Source organism: Sinocyclocheilus grahami, unplaced genomic scaffold, assembly GCF_001515645.1.
Source record: "Sinocyclocheilus grahami isolate Dianchi unplaced genomic scaffold, SAMN03320097.WGS_v1.1 scaffold1349.1, whole genome shotgun sequence".
Lineage (NCBI taxonomy): Eukaryota > Metazoa > Chordata > Actinopteri > Cypriniformes > Cyprinidae > Sinocyclocheilus > Sinocyclocheilus grahami.
The window spans coordinates 54,213-80,351 of record NW_015506528.1 but is presented as its reverse complement, the minus strand read 5'-3'; the positions used below and the strand labels follow the sequence as shown (position 1 = coordinate 80,351).

Here is a 26,139-nt window from a genome sequence, read left to right as displayed (position 1 = left end):
TTACTTTTATTAATTTTCATAGAAATGTCCATTTTATAGAAAAACACACACAGTGTATCCATTTATTACAGTGTTTATGTAAAAGCTAGCCAAAGTGGACATTAGTTAGTCAATCAATAGAGTTTTCTTTACTAACAAGGTGTTTATCTGAAACTCACAGTTGGACAGACTTAAGTTTCTCAGAGGGTGCAGATTGACATGGTTTATTTGGTTATGATCACTGTTTCTGACTACTTATCGAACTACAAACATTTCTGTTTCATTAGCTGTGATTACTAAAGTGTCAAATTAAAAGACTGCCCAGACACTCAAATCTTTATCGTTGAAACCTTTACAATGGAAACTCTATTAATATTTGTTTTGAACATTCTCAATAAAGCATTCCTTATTTCTTTTGTCCGCACACCATAAATGATTGGATTGACACTTGCAGGAAATACTATATACATCACACCCAGAAAGGTATTAACATCAACTGGGATTGGAATGTTAAGATTTCGAGAGAGAAAGGTAATACTACCTACAAAGTAAAAACACATCATAACCATTAAGTGTGTACCACAGGTATGAAATGCTTTCCAACGATCCTCTCCGGCTGCAGCCCCCAACACGACATGCAAGATTTTTACATAGGAGAAGAAAATAACAGATATGTCAATTCCCACAAAACAGATAATCACAACCAATCCCATTGCATTATTTTTGCTTATTGAATCACAGGCCAAGCTAACAAGAGCCATGTGGTCACAGTAGCAATGATGGATAATGTTAGACTCACAAAAAGACAGAGGTGCAGCCAAAGCGACCAGTGTAAACATTATAGTGCCACTCCTGATCAGTGTGAAAAGAAGCGCTTTCAAAAACATGGATGAGTTCATGATCTCAATGTAATGTAATGGCTTGCAAATGGCCACAAAGCGATCTAAAGCCATAGCTAAAAGTATGGTGGATTCTACAGAAGAAAAGAAATGAGTAACAAACATTTGTGTCAAACATCCGGTTAAAGATATCTCATTCAAGTCAAAGAGGAAACCGAGAAGCATTGCTGGGATAATGGCAGTGGGTACAATGATGTCGACAACCGCCAAAGCAGACACTAGTATGTACATAGGACTGTGAAGACTTTCGGTATTTCTGATCACAGAAAGTAACAAAGAATTCCCCACCACAACCAAAACGTAACTTAGAAAAAATGGCAGGAAAAGCAGACGTCTGTATCTGTAGATCTCTGGAAATCCCATAAATAAGAATTTTGTATGTGAGATGTTTGCTCCTTGGAGTTCCTCAATCATGGCACTCTGATTGTGGTGACAGCAACCTATTTCATAGGGTAAGTACAAAAGGATGATTATTTATCAGGTAATTCAATACATATCATGTCTGTGGTGAGCCATATAATTCAGCAACACATCATGACCTCTATATTAAATGTTCCTTGTCACACATTTCACAAAATTGTAACTAGACACAATTACTTGAAATTACAGCAAATGTATCATCTATGAAATATCAATCAATTGTCTGGTGCATTTCAAAGTCTTTTCTAGAACCATATACTTGTTGGCACTTAACAACTTTGTACCCAAGCTGTACTCATCTGTACAGACATTAACAACAACAATGTATTAACTACTCTTTGTAAATTAGATGTAAAGAAAACTGTCAACAAAACAAATAAACAAGTAATTGTGAAAGTTAAAATTCAAAAGTAAAGCCCAAAACCACAGAGAATTCTCACTGGTTTATTTTCAATAGACATATACATTCATTCCTAATGACATAAAAATACATGATCCGTTTTCGGTTCAATTTGGTCATAATTGCTCAGAATCCACTGCATGGTGAAACGTACCTGACCGAGTTTCTTGGTGTCTCTGTCGTTTGGTCATTCACCTGTAGAGCAGATGCCCCCATTAGGACCTGAGGCCATTTGAATGGGAGCATATATACTGTACACTGAGTTTGATCGCTGCTCCCATAGGAATAAGACAAAAAACTATACAGCCACTTACATCATATATTTTGACCTCACTCCAATCACCTAAACAAGCATGAAGGTATTGTTCCAGGAAGAATGAAGCAATTAGGCTACCTGATCATTTTTGTTTGGGTTCATTATTTCTGCAGAGGGGGGGTCAGTAAGGCAGCTTGAACTCTTGCAACATCCTTGACAACAAACATATTTTAGCTCCATTGCTTCATTGTACTATCGTCCTGCACCTATAAAAGTATTAAATAACTAAATAAAAATATTGAGAATTTAAAAAAATATATAGCGTATACTCAGGGCCGGATTTACCTCTTTTCGTGACATAGGCAAAACAAATTTTTGGGCCCCCCTTCCCTATTAATATAATAGGCCTAATATTACCACCCAAGCAAACAAAAGTATTTCTTAATCAGTGGAAACAGTTACAGTGTTTTCGCAATAAGCGCGTGCGTTCAGTCAATAAAAATCGAATGTAGTTCTTAATTTGTTGAGAACTGAGAAAGACCGTTCCATATAAGCGCTGCGTTGTGGCCACATAACCACTTCGGGAGTGCATTATTTCTCTAATAATTTTAACGGCCTGGAGTCACAACAACACATCAAGAAATTGTTCAGATGATTTGTTTCAAGACATTTGACATGTTTCCGTCCTGAAATCTTGTGTGTGTTTAATAAAGTTTTTATGCACCTCATCCCAAACCTTCCGTTGCAAATTCCAAAAATGTCATTTTAGAGCTAATAGCGGAGGCTTGAGCCATTGATATGCAGGCTAACGCAGTTATTAGAGAGGGAGAGAGATTAAGTGTGTGTGAATACCTGCGTCTATGCGTCTCTCAGGAGCGTTCAGCAGCAGCATCTATTAATAGCGAATCTTTAAGTTAAACTGCTTCAAGAACCTCGAGAAATGTCATGTACTGAGAAATGTCATGTAGTTTTTCAGCTGCAAATCTATTTTACTGATAAATTCACGGGGAAGCACTGACAAGAAGTTTCTGTTCGCGTCTCCGCATGTGTGCGTGAGTGCCTGTCTGTACTGTGGTGTGCATCTGTGAGAGAGACTGGGAGAAGGAAAGCGTGATTTCCGTAGCCTACATAAAAAAGGTGGAAGATTTGGAAATAGTTTGTCATTTTTTACCCTATTATTTGTTATATTTATTTGCTCAATGTCTTCTGGGGTTTTGGTACTTTTACTGATAGCCCATAGTATAACAAAAATATTATATATCTCTTCATTGTGTTTGGGCCCCCCTGGACGAGCGAGCATAGGCACGTGCCTAGAATGTCTATGCATAAATCTGGCCCTGCGTATACTCACCAGGTTAGTGAAGGTTAATAGCTGTCAGGTATTTAATGTACACATTGGCACATTTATATGTGTTATAAATGGAATTTTAATGAATAGGAATTACAACATTGCATTTACATTACACTAAAGTCAAACAGTAAACAAAACAACAAAAAAAATCCTGTTAAATTTAACGCTATCATGGCTGTTGTGATTGGCAGACATTCACTGTAAAAATATGGTGACAATGTTTCTGGTATTACAGGATTACATATTGATGGATGTATATTTTTCAACTTATAACTGAAAATTTTAATTAAGTGATATAATGTTAATATACCAATCTACTTATACCAAGCCACATGATGAGTCCGAGTACATTGTGGCCTGTCCATAAAAATGGCCAAGACTAGTGCTTAGACATTCACAGGGTCAGACACAAAAAGACAAAACTTCATCATAGTAACACATATGACACTAAAATAAAGCAATAAACAATTTAATAACATAAAATGTAACATCTGGGACATAACACAGGACAGATGCATGTTGTCCCCATGAGTCAGCCGCTCTGAGAACTGTGCCACAGCTCTGACATTAATTTAATTACAGTATGTGGCAAATTTATTCAGGGGATCACTTAAAATGGGCCATCTGGTTGGATTATTTCTATTTTACTACCATATAAGCAAAATATATAGCATTTGTAATGGCCAATTATTTGTAATAATTGTAATGGTAAATTACAAGTGGTTACAGTAAGTGAGCACTTATGGAAAACAGATTTAACCCATAATTGTATTTTTACAAGATAAGCACTTAAATGGAGGAAAAAGGGTACATACAAGCTTGTAGAGAATATTTTTTATTTTACTAGAGAGTATGTTGTAGGCCATATCAGTAACTCCAGTCACATTTATGCCAGAAGCATTAAAAAACAAACAAAACAAAGGTAAATACTTAACACATCACAATATTACACCCAAGTTCCAAACTCAAATATTTTAGCTAATTAATTAATTAATTAATTAATCTACCATCATGTGTTCATGTCTTATACATTATATGTATAAGGAAAAATACAAGGAAAGTACAGAAAGTGCTTATTCCGATACAACTACTAGTTGTACTCTTCCGATTGTTTTCTACAGCTACTAGTTGTACTAGTAGAAACCATAACAAGTGTTAAAATAGTGTTAAAACAACTTAAGAAAAAAAGTACAAAAAGTGATTTTTACTCGGTATGAAAAATACAATCCGAGAAAAATCTAACTAATTGATGAAAATCATGTCCAGGGCCTTCATGTGGGCCTTATCAGGTTTAAATGGTTTAAAGTTTCAAAAGTTTATCAGCAAATATAGCATATTCCAAATTCAGTTTATTTGAGTGAAGTTTTGAAATTGTGTAGAACTGAAAATTCTACTCTCCCTATATGACGAAAGGCAGATAAGTCTGGGTATGTTTACATAACAATGTTGTACTAAAAACAGGACAGTTTGTCCTTTGCATTTTTTTAAAGTTTTAAAAGTTTTGTATACAGACTACTATGTTGTCAAAATGGTTCTCATTCACACGGATCCACGATACACCTAAAAAACTGTGCATGTCAGGCCAGTAATTGGCGATTTCACTTTCTAAATAAACTTTGCATCTGTGCACATACGTATAGACCGAACACGTAATATGCAAGCGAATGGCATCACAGTTTTCACAAATTCTCGTTTTTGTAGTTTACAGTTTGTTACATTCAGTTTCACACTGTTGCTACAGATATGTTACTTTGTACACACTTCATATCACAGTCCTGCAAAGATGACAGAAAATTTACTCGAGATTACTGTTAGCGAACAAAACATGAGAGCAGTTGCGTTTTAGATCAGACATATAATGGTGAGTGAGTGCGACATGGTCGCTTCAGTGAATAGTGAGATATTGTCCTAAATATAATGATCCTGCCATCTCAGTGAGATTTTTTTGAGGATTTACGCATGTGCAGTAGAATGAATTTAACTTCTGGAAAATGTTTGAAAACGTGGACAGAGAGTGTTTTAAAAACAAAAATGCAGTTTTCAAATGTATCTGGATTAATGTACACGCAGCATGACACACTCATTTTTGTTCTTGGAGTCCTACTAATGAGTTGATGACCTGAATCAGGTTGGGAAACACTGCTGTAATTTATTACTAATTACTGGACTTTTGTTCCATCTCAAGGGCCCACTAGGTTTTTGTTACTATAACAAATGTCAAAGATACTACCTTGCCAGTAAACACATTAAGTAGCACTCCAGGGGGCAGAGGTTTAAGATTAGATTGGACCATGAGGCACAGTTGACATTACCAAGGGCTCAATTATCTTAGATATATTAAAAGTTTTAAAAGTTTTGTATACAGACTACTATGTTGTCAAAATGGTTCTCATTCACACGGATCCACGATACACCTAAAAAGCTGTGCATGTCAGGCCAGTAATTGGCGATTTCACTTTCTAAATAAACTTTGCATCTGTGCACATACGTATAGACCGAACACGTAATATGCAAGCGAATGGCATCACAGTTTTCACAAATTATCGTTTTTGTAGTTTACAGTTTGTTACATTCAGTTTCACACTGTTGCTACAGATATGTTACTTTGTACACACTTCATATCACAGTCCTGCAAAGATGACAGAAAATTTACTCGAGATTACTGTTAGCGACAAAACATGAGAGCAGTTGCGTTTTAGATCAGACATATAATGGTGAGTGAGTGCGACATGGTCGCTTCAGTGAATAGTGAGATATTGTCCTAAATATAATGATCCTGCCATCTCAGTGAGATTTTTTTGAGGATTTACGCATGTGCAGTAGAACGAATTTAACTTCTGGAAAATGTTTGAAAACGTGGACAGAGAGTGTTTTAAAAACAAAAATGCAGTTTTCAAATGTATCTGGATTAATGTACACGCAGCATGACACACTCATTTTTGTTCTTGGAGTCCTACTAATGAGTTGATGACCTGAATCAGGTTGGGAAACACTGCTGTAATTTATTACTAATTACTGGACTTTTGTTTGGCTAGGCCCATCTCAAGGGCCCACTAGGTTTTTGTTACTATAACAAATGTCAAAGATACTACCTTGCCAGTAAACACATTAAGTAGCACTCCAGGGGGCAGAGGTTTAAGATTAGATTGGACCATGAGGCACAGTTGACATTACCAAGGGCTCAATTATCTTAGATATATTGGTATTAATTAGAATCTGACCAATCAAAAGTAATATCATACCTGTGTTTTGGGTCAGCTGCTGATTGTGACCAATATGTGTTTAAAAATAAATTTTATAATGACAAACCTTTTGGCCATGTTTGTAGATCATCACTAATACATATTTGTAATTAAATTGTAACAAGTGAAATGATGCATTAAAAAAACGTATGTAGTTTTGATCTAGTGCAAGGCTTTTTTTTGTAAAGGGGTCATATGAACATGCTAAAAATAACATTATTTTGTGTATTTGTTGTAATGCAACGTGTTTAAGGTTCAAAAACACATTATTTCCTACATACCATACATTATTGTTGCTCCTCCCTTTCTGAAATGTGTCGATTTTTACAAAGCTCATCATTCTGAAAAGCACGGTGTACTCCGATTTGCTAGCTATCCAAGTGCGTTGTGATTGTCCAAATACCTCAAGCGTGTGATGGAAATGTAACGGCCCTTACCATATTTGGAAACACACAGCGTCTCCATGACATGGCGGTAGCAGCAACAACTAAACACACTGCACGATTTTCGGCTGTCCCAGACGAAAGATTGGCATTGTGAAACAATCGTGGCCATTTCTGTGATCGTGGCTCCTAATCGGTGGTCCTGTGTCGTGCAGTGAGAGAGGTTCAAAGACGGATGTTTTCACAGTCTTGCGACCAAAGATAGCCTATGACCAGCATGATCATCACACAATGTGTTTGCTGGTACGATCCACGTTTACTGACCAACCAATAAAAATGCGACATGAAATCAACACGACATGGCGCTAAAACATAAAACTGTTTACCTCAAACTCGTATGCCTTTCTCTTTCGCCGCTTCCACTTTTTTCAGCACACATAAAAAATACAACTGCTAAAGTGTGATTTATCATGCTCTTTTGTTTATCACTAGCGCATGCTAATGACATTTTATTCTACTAAAGTAACGTGTGTCGTATCGTACGAGTCAATAGGTGTCATCGTCATACAGTCTACACACATGTCGTAGCCAAGTTTATCAGATCCATGTCGCACAGTGTGACATGCAGTGATCTTATAGGATTGCTAAAATCGTGCAGTGTTTTAACTTGATTTCCATCGATATTATCGACTTGATTGCACAGATACTATTTAAACTGAACTGAGCTGGACGATGACATCACTAAATTCAATGATGAACTGCCTTTAACTGAAATGGGAGGCATCTCAAACTAGAGAATGCAGTGTAAGTTAAGCGCATTTCTGAAATAGCAGTAACTTATCAGTTACCATGGTAAGTAAACTTGACCTGGTTGGGAGCAGGTTTTCTTTGGTAAATTAACAATTTATTTCGGTCTTCTCCCCCTTTTTAAAGCGGAAGTGGTTTTAAAATACCTAATTCATTAATTCAGTAGATTAATTACTACAGTACTTAAATACAGTCTGTGGCAGAGGGACCCAAACCGTGGGCTATTGTTGCCTGGCTCCTGCCCCCCTTAACAAGAGCCAGGTGAGAGAAGAGCTTCCTTCTAGAGTTGACTCAGCATGCTCTGCTCTGAGACAGATGACACAAAGGTGTGTTCTCTGGGGTAATAAACTTCCTACATGCCAGCACACATCATTTTTCAAAATCATGTGCACAAACAGTCTTACTGAAGACAAAGAAGCTGATATTGTATTGTTTGTGCAGACCGCAGGGATAGATAAACCAACGATGGTGAAGGCACTTGCTTATAAGGGTGAGTTTGATTGTCAAGAGTGAGCCTGATTACTTTTAAATATCTATCGGGATGCCTGAAGCGCAATGGGGCTACATGTTGGCACACTGCCCACAAGACTGTTGGCGCAGACTGAGCCTGATTACTTGATTAAGCTTTTGGAACACCCCTCAGGTGTGACAACTGTCTGAAGCCCATAGACAAACTTGTCAATTCATTGGCTGATGGTGCTGATGCCGCCCCTCTGAGGCAATAAATTGCTGAATCTATATCAGAATCAGAATCAGAATGCGCTTTATTGCCAGGTATGTTTACACATACGAGGGATTTATTTTAGTTACAGAAGCTCCACAGTGTAACAGAATGACAGTGACAAGACAGGACGCAGATAATAAAAAGTCCTTGACACGTCTGTAGTGTTGTTTTTGGCGGCCTGTTTTAATTTTAGTTTTAGTCTAGTCTTTGTGTGAAACTGTCATTTTAGTTTTTATTAGTTTTAGTCACGTTCATACTCTTTTTAGTCTAGTCAAGTTTTAGTCAACTAAAAGTCTGAGCATTTTAGTCTAGTTTTAGTCGACGAAAACTGATGACATTTAGTCTAGTTTTAGTCGACGAAAACTGATGACATTTAGTCTAGTTTTAGTCAATGAAAATTTTATTTTAGTCTCTTTTTAGAAATGCAATTCTATTTAACCCAGTCAATATAGTATAAGTACCTAGTAGTATAGACGAAACCAAAATTTTATTTTAGCCAAACCCATTTCAAACAAGGTTATCTTATTATATTATTGTTACCTTATAGACTCAAGAATACATCCATTCCAGACATGAAAGACACTCTGATTTGAATTTACAACATTTATTTGACTAACCAAACATGTTAGAAGTACACACACATAAATTTAAATAAAGACGAACCCCAGCTGGCCGGCCATCATTTTCGGCAGCCGGAATTTCTGTGCATCTCTAATTATTGGCGGCATTAGAAATGGATATTATATAATGGCTGCTTTTTTGAACATTTTAGCAATTTATAAATATAATAAAAGGATTTTTTACATGGCACCCCTGCTCTCGATAGACCGGTTGGGAAACACTGGGCTAAATAATTCCGCTAGTGGGGCTTGAGGAAGTGACGTCGCCTGCGTCTGCGCAGTGCGACCTGATGCAAGTCTCGTCTCGTTTTCATCACGTAATAAAGGTTTGTTGACAACTATATTTAGTCATAATTTTCGTTGACGAAAGCAACACTACATGTCTGTGTGTGGTGGCTCTTGATGCCTTGACCCCCAGCCTCAGTCCATTCCTCAAATTTTTGAATCGATTTTGCTTGACAATCCTCATAAGGCTGCGGTTCTCTCGGCTGGCTGTGCATCTTTTTCTTCCACACTTTTTCCTTCCACTCAACTTTCTGTTAACATGCTTGGATACAGCACTCTGAAATCTGAGCCAAAATCATCACAATTAAACAGAACCAAAGACTTAAATAAATTAAATGCACACAGACTGAAGTAGTTTAATACACGAGTTTCACAATTTGAGTTGAATTATTGAAATAAATGAACTTTTCCACGACATTCCACGACAATAATGTATAATAGTGTTGTGTGTTTCACGTTTATTGTTAAATGTTCATGAGATGGATTGCCTGAGGGAAGAAACTGTTCCTGTGTCTGGCCGTTCTGGTGCTCAGTGCTCTGTAGCGCCGACCAGATGGCAACAGTTCAAAGAGGGAGTGTGCTAGGTGTGAGGGGTCCAGAGTGATTTTGCCAGCCCTTTTGCTCACTCTAGACGAGTACAGCTCTTGGAGAGTAGAGAGGGTTGTACCAGTGATTCGCTCAGCAGTCCGGACTATCCTCTGTAGTCTTCTGAGGTCAGATTTGGTAGCTGAGCTGAACCAGACATTTATTGAAGTGCAGAGGACGGATTCAATGATGGCGGAGTAGAACTGTTTCAGCAGCTCCTGTGGCAGGTTGAACTTCCTCAGCTGGCGAAGGAAGTACATTCTCTGCTGGGCCTTTTTAACAATGGACTCAATGTGATTATCCCACTTCTTCAGGTCCTGAGAGATTGTGGTGCCCAGGAACCTGAATGACTCCACTGTCGTTACAGTGTTGTCCATGATGGTGATTGGGGGGAGAGCAGGGGGGTTTCTCCTGAAGTCCACTATAATCTCCACAGTTTTGAGCGCGTTAAGCTCCAGGTTGTTAAGACTGCACCAGACAGACATCTCTCTAACCTCCTGTGTGTAAGCAGACTCGTCTCCGTCCTGAATGAGGCCGATAAGTGTGGTGTCGTCTGCAAACTTCAGGAGCTTGACAGAGGGGTCTTTAGAGGTGCAGTCATTGGTGTAGAGAGAGAAGAGCAGTGGGGAGAGGACGCAACCCTGGGGGGGCGCCAGTGCTGATCGTACGGGTGCTGAATGAGAATTTTACCAGCTTTACTAGCTGCTGCCTGTCTGTCAGGAAGCTGGTGATCCACTGACAGACGGAGGAGGGCACGGAGAGCTGAGTTAATTTGGGCAGGAGGAGGTTTGGGTGTTAAAAGCAGAGCTGAAGTCCACAAACAGGATCCTCACATAAGTCCCTGGTCTGTCTAGATGCTGCAGAATGTAATGCAGTCCCATGTTGACTGTATCATCCACAGACCTGTTTGCTTTGTAGGCAAACTGCAGGGGGTCCAGTGAGGGTCCAGTGATGTCCTTCAGATAAGCCAAAACCAGTCTTTCAAATGATTTCATGGTCACAGACGTTAGAGCCACAGGTCTGTAGTCATTAAGTCCAGTAATTTTGGGTTTCATTTGGGACGGGGATGATGGTGGAGCGTTTGAAGCATGAGGGGACTTCGCACAGCTCCAGTGATCTGTTGAAGATCTGTGTGAAGATGGGGGCCAGCTGGTCAGCACAGGTTTTCAGACAGGCTGATGTCACACCGTCTGGGCCTGGTGCCTTTCTTCTCTTGTTCTTTCTGAAGACCTGACGCACATCATCTTCACTGATCTGAAGTGAAGGTGTGGGGGAGAGGGGAGTTGCAGGAGGTGTGAATGGTGTTTTTTCAAACCTGCAATAAAACTCGTTCAGATTGTCTGCCAGTTGTTGATTCTGCACAGTGCTGGGGGATTGTGTCTTGTAATTGGTGATGTCTTTCAGACCTTTCCACACCGAAGCAGGGTCACTGGAAGAGAATTGGCTCCTTAGCTTTCCAGAAAAATTCCTCTTTGCCACTCTGATCTCCTTTTCCAGTGTGTATTTGGCCTGTTTATACAAGAATCTGTACCCATTCCTGCAAGCATCTTCGTCCAATATATGCTGTCTCTGGTGGGACATGTAACGTGCTGTCTGTATTTTGGCAGTTCACAGGAAAGATTTGCTTTATTAAAGTCCCCGAGAATGATTAAAACGGGTGTTGTTGCTCTGTCTCTGTGATCTGATCAGCAAGTTTCTGTAAAGCCATGCTCACGTGCGCTTGCAGAGGAATGTAAACACTCATGAGAATGAACGAGTGGAACTCCCGCGGGGCGAATAGAACGGCTTAGAGTTAATGAAAAGTGCTTCTAGATCGGGACAGCACATCTTCATTAACGCTGTTACATCTGTACACCACCTTCCGTTGATGTAAAAACATAATATATAGCAAAATAATATATGAAGCTCATGTTATGTTCAAATGCAGGGTATAAGTCATAATTTTAAATTGTTGAAAGCCAAAAGGCCATAGAGTTTGAAATATCTATAATAAGACCATGGTCATAACACAACACACAAATGTTCCATAGGTCCATATGTTCCATATGTTTTTCCCCCAGTATATTCCAGTATAAATTCCAGTCCTCGCTGCCGACACTTCACCAAACATATTTACATTTATGCATTTCACTGACACCAAAGCATTCAAGGTACACATTTTGTTAGTTTTTGCTTTCCTTGGGAAACACATAACCTTGTTGTTGCTAGAGCCATGCGCTACTGTTTCAGCTACAGAGCTGTGTATCACTGCGCAAAACCCTTGGCAACCATCCTTAGCATCACAAATATGTATTTATTTACTGGAATAATTATTGTCATGTAGAAACATTATTATTTCATATTGTTATTTATTATTGTATTATGATAATGTTATTGCATATTGTTATTATTAATCATATTTTGATGCATATGTATGTAAATTAAATGTACAGTAAAATTCTTTTTTATTTATTTATTGTAGACATCTGTTAATAGGCCGATGGAGAGAATTAAATTACAAAAAAATATATTTCATGAAAATTTAATATATCTAAATCCCCATCCACTCCCCTTAGTCCCTGATGTTTTTAAAGAGTAGCATGCCACTGAAAAGGCTTGAAATGGTTCTGTGTGAATTTTATCAGCCTGCGCTATCTATGCTCAAATATACTGTTGATTTTTAGAGTTAAAATGTCCCCTTCTAAATGTGTTTTCCTTATGTCAGTGTTGCACCTGAGCCTGCTGCATGCTGGAGCCCCCCAACTCTGCACATTTTGAATGTCTCCTTAATCAAACACATCTGATTCAGATCATCAGCTCATTATAGCATCATTAAAAGCAAACATTATAAGCAACATTCAAAATCACAACAGAAATGCTATAACTGTTTTAAACATGAGTGTATTGAAACATGTTGACAGTTTATTAACCCAACCAGATATCTTGCTCTGGAAATTTAATTTTATGTAAATAATAGACATACTAATTATGTAAATAATACACCTACTTAATAGCCTTTTTATTATTATTATTTTATCAAAACAATATCCACTTCTAATAAAGTGACAGAGTCAGAATTTTACCATACTACAGTACAGTACAGTAACCTCCATTTTTATTTGATTCATTACAATGGTAAGACTTTAAAATTTTTAATGAACTTTATAAATGTTTGTCTTATTTCTTTTGTTCTCACTCCATAAATAATTGGGTTAAAACAACTTGGAAAAAGTAAATACATTGTGCTCACAAATACACGACCACTAGGAGAAAAATTATTTCTTATTCTGTATGACAAAAATGCAATTAAGGCAAAGGTCAAAGTAACTGACATAACAATGAAGTGAGTAATGCAGGTGTTTAAGGCCTTCATGTTAGTTTTGCCAGACTTGAACACAGAGGTGAAAATCACAATGTAAGAAATATTGATAAGAATAAAATCTGCAGTTGGGATAAAGAAAACAGTCAAAAGTCCTACAATATTATTAATAGTTATATCTCCACATGCTAACTGAACCAATACCATGTGTTCACAAAAACAATGATCAATGATATTTGTTACACAAAATGACAGTTTTCCTGCCAGAGAGACTGTGGTGACTACCAGGAGTACATTTCTGATTACTGGCACAACAACAAACTTGACAAAGTTAGGGATTTCCATGTATTTGTGATAATAAAGAGGTTTGCAAATTGCAAAGTAACGATCCAGTGCCATCCACAAAAGCAAAGTAGATTGAAATGTTCCAACAAAATGAAGGCTAAACATTTGTATCAAGCAACCAGTTAGAGATATCCCAGTCCAATTAAACAAAAAGTTTAGAAGCATATTAGGTACAAAAAATATAGGCAACATTAGGTCTACAACAGCCATGAGACCAATTAGTACATACATAGGAGAATGCAGAGACTTTTGAGAGGTGATTAAATATATGATCATAGAATTTGCTGTGATAGCTAATAAAAACATCAGAGAGAAAGGGACAAATAATAAAGGTCTCCATTCTCCTAGGCTGTAGAAACCAATCAGTTTGAAGTCTGTGAATGAAATATTTTCTGCAGGAAGATCCTTCATGCTGAATAAAACTCTCTGCACATGCAGTATTCTGTTCAAATTATGTTGATGAAACTAAAAGAAAAAAAAACTGTTCAGGTTCCCTATAAACAACACAACCAACATGCATCATATACGTTTTCCATTCTGAGAACAAAAATATCTGTTGCTCAGTACAATTACTGCTAATTAAATAGTTTCCGATATAATTCATCAGAAGAATTATGATGCACTTAATTACAATAATACTAATGCTTATTAGATTTGGCTGACTGTATACTTGTATTTCAATTTACCTCGAATCTGAGCTTTTGTTTTTACTGTGACATAAATCTGCTCAAGGGTCCAAACTAGATACTTAAGATCATTTGACAGGCAAAAAATGGAGGAATAGACAATTTGTATGTATAACCTTTCTGGTAATAACAGAAATCACATCTTTCTCCTTAAAATAATTTTTCAGTCACTGCCTTGTCTTCTTAACATCTCAGGATGAAATGAAAGGTAGACACATATCATAGTCTCTAAATACACCATGTTTTGTCCCCAAGAGTCTATGTGCTTCTCCCATAGAGCTCACCCTCACAAACTTGTAGAGCATGCATACTGTATTTTACAAGGGATAAAAAAAGTGTTTTGCTCATTTAATTGTTTATTGATTAGACTTTAAGATGTGTACCTTTTAAAAAAATCATAGATTATAAAGAATAACAAGAATGGGAAAGCAGTGCAAGTAATACCACCGTTTATTTTATAAATATTTTTGTGTGTTGTACTGTATCTTGATCTAATGTTGTTTCGGATGCTATATGCATTCTTGTTTGTAATGTATTTTCACATTTCCTTAATGAAAACAGACATAAAGACTCTAAACTGCTGCTTACACATGTACATTGTGGTTGCTGTCATTGATTAAAGATAAAGAGGACATTTAACCTGTTATTAAAGATAACCAGCTTTTGACCAGCAGATGTCCTCATCATACTATTTTTCCCAATGCATTTCTAAATTCACGGGAGAGTCTTTCTGTGTCTCCTGGAACAGCTAGCCAAATATATACCAAATATATTAGCCAATATATATTGTCAAATAATATTTGAGAAGAAAATTAAGCATATACGTGGAAACACTTAGATTTTTTAGTATTATCATTATTTTTTTTTGTACTGCTTGCATTCCTTGCAAGTAAAATTTTGAAAACTTAACACTCAGGGGTGTGAATAGATTGTACAAAAATGTCACACAAATTTGCCAACAAAAGTCATGCAAATGTCATATCGATTTTATACAACAGTTCAATAAACAAGAAGTTAATTTTGTGGTACATTTTAGACACAATTTTGTCTCTCTGTTTTTGATAAAGTTTTAACAGCTTTATTTTTGTAATTTCTTATTTATATTTATTTTTCTGCATTAATGTTTTTTTTTCTACAACTGGATCTGGAGTACCTAATTTTTGTTGTTTCCTAATGAGAATTTACACTATATTTTACACATTGCACATTTTAACACAGAAGCCTGAAAGACGTTCTTGACTGTTGTCATATCATAAAATTATTGATCTTAAATGTGACTATTTTTTCCCACTAATTTATTTTTCTTTATTATTTCAAAAGAGTGTATGCCTATTTTTTATTTATTTTTGTTGTTGTGAATGTCGGGTACAGGATGTGGAAATTTCATATAAATGTTCATGTTATATATTTTGGTTGCATTTGTGAGTAAATAAATATGTTACTGGCTGTATAAAATATACATACAGCGTGTAAAATAAGTATTGAACACATCACCATTATTCCCAGTAAATATATTTCCTAAACATGCTGTTGACATGAAATTTTCACCAGATGTTGGTAACAACCCAAGTAATCCCATACATACAATTAAAACAAAACAAATAAGTTCAGAAATTAAGTTACGTGTAATATAATGGAATGGCACAGGGAAAAAGTATTGAACTACTGAAATTTATTTAATACTTTATACAAAAGCCTTTGTTGGTAATGACAGCTTCAAGATGCCTCCTGTAGGAGAAACTAGTCACATGCATTGCTCAGGTGTGATTTGGCCCATTCTTCCACAGAGTCTTCAAATCTTGAAGGCTCTGTGGGCCTCTTCTATGAACTCTGATCTTTAGTTCTTATTTTCTATTGGATTCAAGTCAGGTGATTGGCTGGGCCATTCAAGCAGCTTTATTTTCTTTTTCTGAAACCAACTGAGAGTTTCCTTTGCTGTGTTTGGGATCATTGTCTTGCTGAAATGTCCACCCTTGTTTCATCTTCATCATCCTGGTACTGTAGGTGTCGGGACTGAACCAGCTAATATTAATTTCCATTAATTTTTCAGCTTTCCATGCCCTTTCACCTCCCTTTCATCATGTGTTCAATACTTTTTCCCTGTGTCAAAAAAGAGATAAGTTAAGATAAAATAAGAGAAAAGAACTTAGTAAGAGCTAACATGAATTTGATGTTCTGAATAAAGAACGGGGTTTTGGAATGCCGTGTCTTTAAACATAAGTTGGCGATGATACCACTATCACTGCATTAAAAATACAGTTCATTCCCAAAGCTAAAGTTGTCGTGGAGCAGCATAAATTCAGGAAAGGAAATCAAGCCCCACACAAAAAACATACAGCAATATGTTGCTGCTTTGCATGCACTCGCTGCTAAATGTGACTTTGGTAATACTAAAGCGGATGATATGATTAGCGATCAATTGCTGGAACATTTACAAAGTGATGATGTTAGAGAGTCGTTACTCGAGCCTGACTTCACATTACAGAAAGAAATTGAGAACTGTAGCAATTGTAAAGAAAACCAGTGTGCCAAAAACTGAGACGTTTGCCTTTTGCAGTTAGAGCTTCTTCATCAGCTGAATCAGACTGTCTGCTGATGGCTGATGTTATTGAACAGGTCGATGCTTTTGCCTGGGTGTCCCCCATCATTGTTACAGGCAAGAAGAATAGTGGGATACAGATGTGTGCTGACCTACGGAAAGTAAACAAGGCTGTTATTACAGATTGTTGCCCGTTACCACACACTGCTTACCAGCATTAGGGGTGCCACAGTATTTTGTACTATCAATTTAGCTAATGCATTTTAGTTTCCCCTGCATGAGGATAGTAGAGATATCACAGCGTTCATCACTCATGACAGACAGGGTTCCCTACGGCTTGGCTTCGGTGCCTTCTGCTTTCCAAAAGATGATGGCTGCCATCCTGAAGGGATCTCAATGTATATGGAAAAACAGCTGAGGGACATGATCTGAACTTCAGCACTGTTTTTAAGAAACTGAATGCAATTTCAAACAGACCTCACTGTGGTTCCTTGGTCATGTAATCAACAGTAATGGAATCTTACCTGATCAGGAGCATCTGGATGCTGTCTGGAAAGCCCCATCTGATGCAGCATCTTTACAGTTATTCTTAGGACTAGTGTCTTGGTACTTAAAATTCCTCCATCGATTTGCAAAAGTTGTTGCCTCCATGCGTGAGTGTGCTAAAGAAAAATGACGGTTCTTAAGGACTTCTGCTGCACAATGCAGATTTGAGGACATTAAAACAGATGCTTGTGTCCAGTCGTGCCCTTGCCTTTTATGACCCTGCACTTCATTTAGTGATTTCCACAGATGCAAGTGAGTATGAACTGGGTGCAGTGTTTGCCTGACGAAACTGAACAAAAAAACAACAACAAAATAAAACAGTAGCTTTCACTTCCCACACTCTCATTGCAGTTGAACAAAATGTTCCATACTGGAGAAGGAGGCTTTGGCATGTGTGTGAACTAACTGAAAAGTGGCAAACTTACCTGTGGGGCCATCAGGCACTCACCACCCTTAACCACAAAAGGCATGGGGCGAGCTGGAACGCAGATTGCTCATTGGTCCGCATGTCTGCTTTGATTTGATTGCAAGATTGTCTATTGGCCTGGTTCCTAGAATCACACAGCTGACTGCTTGTCTCGTCTTCCCTTACCTGCACCTGCTCACTCTTCAGCCAATATAGAGCCTGAAATTGTGGCTCTCATTTCTTCAATGTTGCTCTACTTCAGTGACTGATTTAGGGACTGGAAGCAAATCACACAGGGCTGGCCATCCTCCATCAAAGAGGTAATTAAGGACTTGATTCCATACTTCAGAGTGAGAGACGAACTCTCAGTAAAAGATGCTTTCATTTTCAGAGGTACAAATTTGTTAGCCCCTGTTGCCCTATGACACACATACCTTGATTTCCTTGGCACATGACGCTCCCCAAGGGGTAGTGCGCACAAAACAAGTATAAAACTAATTTCTGCATGCATCCCCTGCCAGTCAAATGATAAATCTGCTGTGGCCAGCACCCTTGCAGCAAGATAAGTTTCCTGGGCCACTTAAAGTGGCCAGTTCTATATAAAAAGCACAGGTCTCCCCATTTACGAGCGCATTATACATGTTAAAAAATAAAATAAACATTTTCTCAGACTGTTCGTGCTGAAGCAGATCCTCTCATGGGTTGGCCTGAGGGCTACTTATATCTGGAGAATACCTACTTCAATATTTGGATAGCCCTCATTTCAAGTGTTCCTGGGATTGCCTCATGAGCACAGTGCACCACTTCACAGTACCTGCAAATGAGTGCTTAACTTCATGGAATGTGTGAACACAGCTCTCTCCCCTCTAAAATTAGTGGAGGCTGGGTGCTTAATGATCTGGATGATTTATTGATAATGATTCAGTCAGAGTGTGTTAAACTATTATAGGCTTTTACCACTCAACCACCCAGCTAATTCCCTTCTTAACTCTCTGAGTTAAAAGAACTAGCGGCGAAAAAGGCGACAGGCGACAGTGTTGTCGCATTGCATCGGCAGTGTTTGGACCAAAAAGCTGCGCTAGAACACTCAGACTACAGCCGACTGCAAACTAAACACGTGCGTTCTGCACATGCGTGAGAGGAATTAGCTGTCTATATCAGCAGCTATCAATAGTATTCGCCATTTAAAAGGAGAAACCGAAACAAGGCAAGGTATGATATGCTGTAGTTGCTATGATTTGGAATATCCACGGCGGCAAGATATTATTAGTATCTAATTTTCAAGAATTTTACTAAATATAAAAAAGCAGTAACCAGTTAAAAGATATATTCAATTGAAAATTCAAACTGATGACACTGAATTTTGATACACTGCCATAATAATTACAAGGTCATTTGCCCTTGCCCTCTTTTTCATTTTTATTTTTTATTTATTTATTTTTTGCAGCTGAGTTGGCAACTGTAAAACGCCGCACTTGTCACTGTCACTATTTACCCAGCCGTAAATAGAGGACGGGTGGGACAAATAGCAACCAACCATCAGACTTGTACAATGATTGCCTACAACAATGGAGAAGTCAATATTACTGGTTACTGCTTTTTTATATTTAGTAAAATTCTTGAAAATTAGATACTAATAATATCTTGCCGCCGTGGATATTCCAAATCATAGCAACTACAGCATATCAGCTGGAAAACACTGTGCCACCAAAGCGTTCTCAAGGGCTGGTCATTTTAAGAAGAGCGCCTGGCATTTTTTTCAGCTGCCTGAAAACTCTTTGGTGGACACACGTTATTGAATATTTATTGTTAAGCATATGGCCTATTAGTCTTTTTTGCATTTATGCAATATACTGGTGCCAAACCTGAGAAAGTATACCAGAATATTCAACTGCGTTCCTGGACATGGAATTTGCGTAGCTGTAATTCATAGGTGGGGATTACGCTAATTGTGAATGAGCATGCATGATGAATGATATTTACGAATGATTGGAATTCATTAACATACACATGTTTAACTATCAAATGGGATGTTTACGAAGCGTTTGTGAATCTGGAGGAGAGTTTTCGGGAAGGTCTATTTTACGCACAGATTACACAGAATTTATTCATATATCTACGCAAGTTTCGTGAATGAGGCCCATCGTTTATTAAGTGTGGTATTAGCAGTGTTTCCCATACATTGATTTATTTGTGGCGGCCCGCCACAATATCAAAACTGACCACCAAAAATAGATTTTCCAAAAGGCTTTGACTTCGTTGAAAAAACACGAGTACTGCACGTTTCAAAATCGAAACCCGGTGTGTTTTTATATCACTGTATTTTTGAAAGAAACCGACTGTCTTCAGAAAATTTTGGATGTCATTTAAATTTCATTTTGCATGTAATGTCTGATAAAGCAGCATTTGTGAGCGGAACTCTGCTTTGTGTACAGCCATACCGGGGAAACCTCTATTTCTCCCACTCTAAGCACCTCCTGCTGGCAGAGAATGAATTTGCATATATATGCTGCCACAAATAGAGTGTAAGTCTGTGGGACACACTGATTAGGGACCCCAGTGAGAAATGCATTGCAGTAGTCTAAGTGAGAAAAAACTAAAGTATTAATAATAAGCCTTTCACTCACAGGAAAAGATAGCATAGGGTGAAGTCTAGCAATATTTCTGTTTAGTTCTTCCTCGCATGCTTATGGCAACATCCTGGATGGTTGGCTAGGTTGTCGTAGGGCTCACAAACTTGGCACATACACACATTCACATATACAGGCAATGTGGTAACTCTGATTCACCTATCTTTGAATTGTTGTGAAAAAGAGCATGTAAAGCAGGGATCTCCAACCTGCTCCTGGAGAGCTACTGTCCTGCAGACTTCATTTTCAAGCCTGCTCCAACACACCTGCCTGTAATGATTGAGTAAACCTGAACACCTTGATAAGCTGGTTCAGGTGGGATTGATTCGGGTTGGACCTAAAATCTGTAGGACATTAGGGCCGTTTCTCAATATGCGTTCTTGTCTGTACTTGCGTTCTTGTTGACTTGTGAAACGTCATCAGTCGTTGCCCAAGTACTGTTCCAATTCAAAGTTCACATCTAGCCAAGTACAGTTCAAATCCCCGGATGTGTTCTTGCTTCGCCCCTTTTATCGAGGATGCATCAAGAGGTGACTTGTGCGAAATTGAAGCAGCAGGTATCCCACAATGCATTTCACACCAACAAGCGAGCGTTAATGGCAGAGGAGAAAACCCACATAATTGTCAAAATATTACTGTTATTGTGTCATGAAATTTAGTTTTTTTTAGTTTTTCAGGTGAGAATATAGTTGTTTAAAACTCAAATTTGCAGTTTATTTATAAAGATAGCGCCTATTTCAAAATCTGTTTCGCCGATTTTAGCGCTCATGTATCCCGCCGAGAGCAGCCTTACCTTGGCTTGTCATTCTGCCATTTGCCGCTGGCTCTAATGTCTCTGTAGTGGGTGTACATGAGATATTATTCGTTTTAGGTATATCTAAGAGGCAATATTTGGTCTCATGAATATATTATTTGTTCCTTGTCATATCGTTTTGGCTGAGGACAAAGTTTCATAACCTTATATTTGTCTTTACCGTCGTGCAGCGCTGACGTTTGCCTGAATTGTTTGCTTTTGTCTTTATTTCCTACAATATAAATCTCTTATATTTCATACTGCTGTGTTTAATGGCTATTATTGTTCATTAAAACAGACATTTAACAAAAAGAAGCAGCATGTTTTATGTCATACATTTATACATACAGTGAAGATGATCAGAGTATATATATATATATATATATATATATATACAGTGGTGTGAAAAAGTGTTGGCCCCCTTCCTGATTTCTTATTTTTTGCATGTTTGTCACACTTTAATGTTTCAGATCATCAAACAAATTTAAATATTACACAAAGATAATGCAGTTTTTAAATGATGATTTCATTTATTAAGGGAAAAAAGCTGTCCAAACCTATGTGGCCCTACGTGAAAAATGAATTACCCCCTCCTGTTAAATCATGAAAGAACTGCAATTAACCACATTATTTTAGAAAGCGGAGTTAAATTTCACTAGCCACACGCAGGCCTGATTACTGCCAGACCTGTTGAATCAAATAATCACTTAAATAGAACCTGTCTGACAAAGTGAAGCATGCTTAAAGAGCAACACATCATGCCACGATCTAAATAAATTCAAGAACAGATGAGAATCAAAACAGTTGACATGTATCAGTCTGGAAAGGATTATAAAGCCATTTCTAAGGTTTTGGGACTCCAGTGAACCACAGTCAAAGCCATTATCCACAAATTGAGAAAACTTGGAACAGCTGTGAACTTTCCCAGGAGTGGCCAGCCTACCAAAATTACTCCAAGAGCACAGCGACGACTCATCCAAGAGGTCATAAAAGAACCCAGAACAACATCTAAAGAACTACAGGCCTCACTTGCCTCAATTAAGGTCCGTGTTCATGATTCAACAATAAGAAAGAGACTGGGCAAAAACGTCATCCATGAAAGAGTTCCAAGGCAAAAGCCACTGCTGACCAAAAAGAACACAAAGGCTCGTCTCTCATTTGCCAAAAAATATCTTGATTATCCCCAAGACTTTTGGGCAAATATTCTGTGGACTGATGAGACAAACGTTGAATTTTCTGGAAGGTGTGTGTCCCGTTAAATCTGGCGTAAAACCAACACAGCATTTCATAAAAAGAACATCATACCAACAGTCAAACATGGTGGTGGTAGTGTGATGGTCTGAGGCTGCTTTGCAACTTCAGGACCTGGACAATTTGCCATAATTGACGAAACCATGAATTCTGCACTCTATCAGAAAATCCTGAAGGAGAATGTCCGGCCATCAGTTTGTGACCTCAAGCTCAAGCGCACTTGGGTTATGTAGCAGGACAATGATCCCAAACACACCAGCAAGTCCTCCTCTGAATGGCTCAAGAAAAACTAAATTAAGGTTTTGGAGTGATCAAATCTAAGTCCGGACTTAAATCCGATTGAGATGCATAAACAGTCCATTCATGCTCGAAAACCCTCCAATGTGGCTGAATTAAAACAATTCTGCAAAGAAGAGTGGGCCAAAATTCCTCCACAGCGATGTGAAAGACTCATTGCCAGTTATCGCAAACACTTGATTGCAGTTGTTGCTGCAAAGCGTGGCAGAACCAGTTATTCGATTTAGGGGGCAATTACTTTTTCACGTAGGGCCAGGCAAGTTTGGACAGCTTTTTTCCCTTAATAAAATAAATAATCATTTAAAAACTGCATTTTGTATCTACTTGCATTATCTTTGTGTAATATAAAACTTTGTTTGATGATCTGAATCTTTTAAGTGTGACAAATATGCAAAAAATTAAAAAAACAGCAAGGGAGCCAACACTTTTTCACACCACTGTATATACAGTATGTGTGTGTGTGTGTGTGTGTGTGTGTATGTATATGCACATATTGCCTGAACCACATATTTATGTATTTGTGTGTGTGTGTGTTTTATATTTTGTTTTGTTAGAAGTACATACAGTGAAGATAATCAAAGTATGTCCGCATTGCCTTAACTAGCAAAATTTTTGTGGCTATTAATAGCTAGTGTAGCCACAAATATTACACGACGCTACAATATGTTTAAATGACAACGAAAGAGCAGTGGTTTTTGATATCATATTTCATCTTATTGTAAAGATATAGTGAGAAGTAGCCGAGGCGAGCTGAGTGATGTTATCAAGTACGCTGCTGTTCCATTTGGAGGATTACCGGACTTGTGTCATCCCATCCTCAGGAGTTTGCACTCCCGAATCGAACTTGCCAAGTCCGAACTACCAAGGACGCAAGTCGGAACTTTGCGTACTTAGTATTGAGAAATGGCCTAGCTCTCCAGGAACAGGGTTGGAAACCCTTGACCTACAGTGGGGCAAAAAAGTATTTAGTCAGCCACCAATTGTGCAAGTTCTCCCACTTAAAGAACCCACACCAGCATGGGCATAATATACAAACTCTGCTGCAGAGAAATGTAAGATATAAAGCAGGCTCAGAGAAAGAGAAAGCACTTCACAAAAAGACAAACAAAACATTGGCAAGCAAGCCTTACCTTTTTAAGACTACACTTTATTTATCAACAGCTACAAGCTGTAAAAGCAGATGAATTTCATCAAATGTACTTTAACTTGATATTTTACAACAAAACATGCATTTACATCATATTTAAAATGGATATTAATGTAAATGTTTTTTAGACAAAACTGAAAAAAAACTACTTCTGACATCTGTATGGATAGACATTGGAAAGGGTCAGTGTCAGTTAAACTGCTGAAATCAAAATAAAAATCAGTAATATATGCTTAACTTTTAAATATCCACTTAACATTGTACATTTTAAATTAAAAATTTCCTAAAGTAAAAAAGAGAATATGCTGCATGCCTGCTCTACAATTTAAGATTTAAAATCCAACAAACACAATTCCATTTAAGAATAACATAGGTACATGATTCACACATACTAATAACAAACATTTCTCTTCATGTACAATGAATTCGAATTGAAGATAAAGAGGCAACAAAGTAAAATGTAAGAGAGTTAATATGAATCAACCTTATTAGAAGATAAATATTTGACAATTTGAACTCTGATTTCCTTTGTTCGTATTCCATAGATTACTGGGTTAAAGCAGTTTGGAAGAAGAAGATATGACAAGGTACATAACACACGGAAATCTCTAGGTATGGTAGGAACCCTGTAGCCAACAAATGCAACCACAACACTGAGAAATGCCACCACTAACACAATTAAATGAGTGCTACATGTATAGATGGCTTTTTGGCGTGACTCACCAGAAGGAGAGCGGAATATAATCACAAAAATGACAAAGTAAGAGCAGACTATAAATACACAGTCACTTGATGTTAAGCTGAAACCGATTATTCCAGCCATGTAGTTCTTACTCAAATCACCACAGGCTAAATTAACAACTGATGTATGCTCACAAACACAATGATAAATCACATTTGATTTACAAAAATAGAGCGGCCCAAGCAGGCCAACCATTGCAACAACGAAAAGCAAGTTACGGAAACAAAGGGAGAAACAGAATATTAATGATGTTTTAAAGTTGACATAGTTATGGTACTGCAACGGGAAAATAATGGCAAAAAATCTGTCGACTGCCATCCCAACCAAAACAGTCGACTGAAAACAACCTGCCATATGCAGACAAAACATTTGAATAAGACATTCATCTTTGTAAATCATATTTTTGCCAAACAGAAAACTGATTAACATTCTCGGAACAAGAAATATTGGCTGTATAAACCCAAGAGCTGCAGTAAACCCGATCAGAATGTACATGGGTGCATGTAACTTGCTTTCTTTTACAATCACCAGGATTATAACGGAGTTTGCAAACAATGTGAAAGCAAAGATGATGAAAAAAGGAATGAAAAGATATCGTCGATACTCTTGCAGATCCGTGAATCCAATCAAATAGAATTCCCGATGAGAGAAGTTGAATGTTCTGTCATCCATTCTTTTGATCAAAGTTCGCTATGAAGACATAAAATGTTTACAGTTAATGCAGAGAAAACATTTACAAAAGCAGTAAACAACATAAGCTGAAGATAAGAAAAATAATTGTGCTTACATTTAAGCATTAATAGTGTGCTTTAATGTGGCTTGTATTTCATGCTCAGACCTGCATCAACCCTAGCTAAATCTAAACCTATTTCTCTTTTTAATTTTCATGTCTGAAAAATGCTATAACAGCATGTGAAACAGATTTTCCAATCTTATGCTGATATCAGGCTCCGTTTCGACTGCTTCCCCCCTCTTCGGATTTAGGACATGCTACGTCTCTTAAATATCCCTCGCTCCCCTCCCCTGGTACAGTGCTAGGACAATGACTTGTCATCATTATTCCTATGTTATGTTTTTTTTGTTGCTTTCCTAAATCGGTATGGCTTGGGGCAGCATTCATTTTTGGAAATATAAAATGGGTCTTGCGATATTAACAGGCCTTATTATTTCAATAAGTTAAACCAATAAGTTAAAATTAACTGAATAATGAATAAACTTTCAAAATAAATTTTGCCGTTTTCTGTAATGTCAAATTAACTAATTTATTGGCTAAATAAATTTATTAAATATACTCTGTGTATTTTTGAATGAATTGCACAGCTACGCCAGCCACTTTATTTCATTCCAGTTGAAATAAAAATATTTTATTTACAACTACGATTTACAATTAGAATATCAAATGTGATCTAATATATTACACCATTTCATAGATTGTGAATCAAATGCGATGAGCTAACCACAAAATAATGGAAAGGCAACATGTCTTTCTATTGTGTTCTCTTCATTGA

The 26,139-nt window shown here is 37.5% G+C and overlaps 3 protein-coding genes across 3 annotated transcripts; all 3 read right to left on the bottom strand.

The window, feature by feature from the left end:
* Nucleotides 1-308: 308 nt before the first annotated feature.
* or55e1 (odorant receptor, family 55, subfamily E, member 1) lies at nucleotides 309-1,292 on the bottom strand. Its single transcript, XM_016255582.1, has one exon. The coding sequence runs from the start codon at nucleotides 1,290-1,292 to the stop codon at nucleotides 309-311; it is 984 nt and encodes a 327-aa protein (XP_016111068.1).
* Nucleotides 1,293-13,057: 11,765 nt separating this feature from the next.
* LOC107569474 (olfactory receptor 52K2-like) lies at nucleotides 13,058-14,005 on the bottom strand. Its single transcript, XM_016255581.1, has one exon. It carries the CDS (start codon nucleotides 14,003-14,005, stop codon nucleotides 13,058-13,060), a length of 948 nt encoding a protein of 315 aa, XP_016111067.1.
* Nucleotides 14,006-24,358: 10,353 nt separating this feature from the next.
* or55d1 (odorant receptor, family 55, subfamily D, member 1) lies at nucleotides 24,359-25,303 on the bottom strand. Its single transcript, XM_016255589.1, has one exon. It carries the CDS (start codon nucleotides 25,301-25,303, stop codon nucleotides 24,359-24,361), a length of 945 nt encoding a protein of 314 aa, XP_016111075.1.
* Nucleotides 25,304-26,139: the final 836 nt, after the last annotated feature.

What these genes read in the sequence shown, in the direction of transcription:
- or55e1 (XM_016255582.1), bottom strand. Translation starts at nt 1,292, where the DNA reads ATGATTGAGGAACTCCAAGGAGCAAACATCTCACATACAAAATTCTTA.
- LOC107569474 (XM_016255581.1), bottom strand. Translation starts at nt 14,005, where the DNA reads ATGAAGGATCTTCCTGCAGAAAATATTTCATTCACAGACTTCAAACTG.
- or55d1 (XM_016255589.1), bottom strand. Translation starts at nt 25,303, where the DNA reads ATGGATGACAGAACATTCAACTTCTCTCATCGGGAATTCTATTTGATT.